Source organism: Frankliniella occidentalis, unplaced genomic scaffold (genome assembly GCF_000697945.3).
Source record: "Frankliniella occidentalis isolate FOCC.00 unplaced genomic scaffold, Focc_3.1 Scaffold117, whole genome shotgun sequence".
NCBI classification, from domain to species: Eukaryota; Metazoa; Arthropoda; class Insecta; order Thysanoptera; family Thripidae; genus Frankliniella; species Frankliniella occidentalis.
The window spans coordinates 90108-93792 of NW_026267245.1; the positions used below are offsets into that span (position 1 = coordinate 90108).

At 62.4% G+C, this 3685-nt stretch overlaps 1 protein-coding gene across 3 annotated transcripts in view; it reads right to left on the reverse strand.

Annotated features, from left to right (window-relative positions):
- The window catches only part of LOC113205977 (discoidin domain-containing receptor 2-like), a 150837-nt gene that overhangs the window by 5851 nt on the left and 141301 nt on the right, over positions 1-3685 (reverse strand). For all 3 annotated transcript variants that reach the window (XM_026421825.2, XM_026421824.2, XM_052270319.1), the window contains one exon: positions 1235-2156. In XM_026421825.2, the coding sequence (XP_026277610.2) occupies positions 1235-2156 (922 nt within the window). The remainder of the gene's footprint in view (positions 1-1234; positions 2157-3685) is intronic.

Here is a 3685-nt window from a genome sequence, read left to right on the forward strand (position 1 = left end):
GGGGGGGAGTACAGTCGCACAGCAGAACGCGTGCGGAAGGAAGTAGGAGAGAGATATGGAGGACAGCGCCGCCAGCAGCAGGGATGGTGGAGGGGGATCATTATGCAATCTGTCTACGCACAAATTTGGGGATTCCGCATTATTCGCGATGTTCGCGGGTCCAAAGCCGGAGCAGCGCCGCCGCCATTACCGCCCCGCAGATAATTTCGACACAATAAGCCGCTGGGGCCGTTATTATCGGGAAATAAAAAAGAGAGAGAGAGAGAGAGAGAGAGAGAGAGAGAGAGAAAGAGTGAGCGAGCGAGGGAGCGAGAGAGAGAGTGTGCATCGGTAATGGGTGTATGGCACACGGTAAGGCCAGAGGCGCTGTCAGTCGTCACTGAGAACGCAAACACACGTCAGCGTCGAGGCAGGAGAGAGATAGAGAGACGGGGGAGCGAGGGAGACGTGGGGAGCGAGATAGACAACGGCCGCATGTACAGGACTCTTTATGATCTGTCTGAAAAGGGGAAGCGTTATTCATCGAGCAGGAGGGAAGGGCAAAAGAGGGGGGTTCAGAGAAACGGATCGAGCGAGGGAGAGAGCGAGAGAGAGAGAGAGGGAGAGATATGGTGAAGGGTTGGTCCAGGCCCCCTAGCCCGCCCTCCTGTCGACGGCACAGTATACGTCCCGTCCAACCCCGCGAGAGACAGAGGGCCCAGCCTCGCAGACGTCATGCGAGCAGACAATAACCACGCCGAGTGCGGACGAGTGGAGCGGACGGGAGGGTTGAGGGTTGGGTGCCGAACGGGGGGCTGAGAGTCCGCAAGAGTACGCCAGTGGCACGCGGCAGATATTTTCGCCGGGCTTGGCGTATTTAATGGCATTAGGGGGTGCCTACCAAATGCGACAGGTGAGCCCTCGCGGGTGAGCCGACCCGGCCCCCTCTCCAACCAGGTGTGTGATATCTCGCTGACAGCCGTACTCTTTACACTCCCCCCCCCCCTTTCCGCCCCACTCCCAGTCCCTGCGTCGCCCCTGCGCCCCTCCAAGCTGTCACGCAGGCTGTTGGCCTTTACCGTCGCGAGGGGAGGGACCGCGGGAGGGACAGGCGCCGCACCGACGGACGATGGCGGCGCGCTGGAGCATTTTGAGCGGCGCGTCGTCCGCGGATAAACAGGATTTCCTTGTTTCAGGAAGGGACGCGGCAAAAAGCAGCAGCAATCTAAATAAGTTATGATCCGATGAGACTCACCGGCGAGGACGGGAGTGCCGTTCTTGCGCAGCTCGCTGACCACGGTGCTGTAACTGTAGAAGGGGAACGGCTCGTGGTAGTAGTTGCACTTGGAGTCGAGCAGGTGCGCCATGTCGCCGTTGGCCCCCGCGGGCGGCAGGGACACGCCACTGCCGCCGTGGCTGCCGCCGTTGGAGAGCAGCGTCGACTTCTGGCCGCCGCCGCCCGCCCCGGCCGTCGCCACCAGGTAGCTCTTGTGCTCGAAGTCCTTGACGACGCCGTACGAGCCGGCGAAGCTGGGCGCCTTCTTGAGGCTGCTCAGGTGGTGGCCCTGGTACTGGTGGTGGTGGTGCGCCGACGAGGACGTCGTCTTGGAGATGAGCGCCCCGAGGAAGCCCTTGCGGTGCCGGCTGCGCGTGTACACCAGGAACACGGCCACCAGCAGGATGATGACGACGGCCATCAGGATGCCGATGATAACGGCGACGTACGTCGTGTCCTCCTTCTCCACGGCCGAGATGGGGGTCTCGGGGTGCCGCGGCGGTGGCGCCGGCGGCAGGGCTGCCGACTCGGGCAGGTCCGAGGACGACGATGACGACGCGCCCTGCTGGACGGGAGGCAGCACCTTGCTGTTGACCACCCTCTCGACGTAGATGTCGTCCTGGACGCGGTCGGCCGGCGGGGCCACCGCGTCCGGGATGTGGTTGTCGTCGGTGAAGTTGCCGCTCGCAACGAACGAGTTGAACGAGATCTCCGAGATGAGCATCCACTTGGCGGAGAAGTGGAGGCGCAGCTTGACGAAGCGGCCCACCCGGTGGTGCAGCTTGATGGACACGTTGCGCGAGCTCTCGAAGATGCGGTCCTCCATGGTCGTGAACGTGATGGGCTGGCCGGGGAAGTGCTCGCCGCTCACGCTGAACATGATCTGGGCCTCGGAGAACACCTGGAACAAAGAGACAGAGGCGAACGGTCAAGTAATGCAGGTCGGTCCAGGGGTATTACAGCTAAACATGTACAATGAACATCCCCTTTGAATGGGAGTGCAGATAGAAGAGCGAGAGAGCGAGAGAGCGAGAGAGCGCGTGAGCGAGAGAGCGAGAGAGCGAGAGAGCGAGAGAGCGAGAGAGCGAGATAGCGAGAGAGCGAGAGAGTGAGAGGGAGGGCGAGCGAGGGAGAGAGAAAGCGTTTATGGCGGGCGCCGCCCCGCCCCCCGCTTGCTTTCGCTTAGAGGAAAGAGTAATTGGCGAAGCAAGGCCGAATCCAACAGGTCGTCGCCAAAAGAGCGGCCCCCGCGCACAATAATCACCACAATAACTGGGAAAACGGGCGAACGGGCGAAGCGCGCGAGGCGAGGGGCCCAAATGAACCGACGGCGGTGGCGGCGCCAACGGCGCACCATCACGCTGCAATCGCACATCGCGCGAGTAATAGTGGCGGGAATAATGGAGGGAGCAACGGGAACGACAGACAAACAATGTTTATCCTTCCGAAATCGGCGGCGGCGGCGGCGGTGGCGAGACGGGCGAGGAGGAGTGCGCCTGCCTCACGCTGTGTGCCATAAACTCTGAGCAAACTATTCGAGTAATTAGTAATTACACACGGAGCGTCTTGAGGAGCGCCCCCGCAGAAGACGCGCACACATACACACACTGTCTATCAGCAGCACCCCACCCCTTCCCCTTTGGAGACGAGGGGGCGACTCGCTGGCAAGTTGTTCGATCAGATCATGTTTAAATCATTGTTAGTGGTTTGTTTTTGTTGAAGGTGCTGGGCGGATGAGGTCCGCAGCAGCGCGCAGGGCGGGCAGGTGGTTGTTGGGGCGACATAACAACGTTACGGCTGCGAATGGAAAGGCGAGCCAGGGCGCGCAAGTGCGTCAGTTTCCGTGCGAGGTCTTTCTGTGCGCGCCCCGCCCCGGCCGCACCGCCGTGGCCCAGCCCAGGTAAGGGCCGACGGCACGGGGCGCACGGCACGGCACGGCACGGCACGGCACGGCGGCGATCTCCGACTGCTTCCCGCGCCGCACTCGCTGCTGCTGTCTTACAACTCCCATTTTTCTCTCCCGCCCGCCCGCCGGCCGCACGGCGCCCTTACCTCCATCTCCACGGACCCATTTACGCGCCCCTTCCGCGGACTGGGCGGGGCTGGGCTAGAGAGAGCGGCGCAAGCAAGCGGCGGCGGCGGCAACAGCGTTCGAATTCAGAGGCCGTTACTCGCGCCCAGTTGGGCCTTAACTTGCGCCGGCGAGCCGCGGGAGAGGGGAGGAGTGAGGGGGAGGGGCAGTAACGTGTAAACGCCCCACCTCACCTCCCCTCGCCTACCGCCCTGGTCCGGGCCGGCAGCCCTCCGGGGGCATAACTAACGCGCCGGGTTCAATTACTGGCCGCACCTGTTTCGCGCGCCAGCACCCGGAAGGAGGAGAGAGAGAGAGAGAGAGTTTTTAGTTTAGCAATCGATTTATTGGGGGGATTT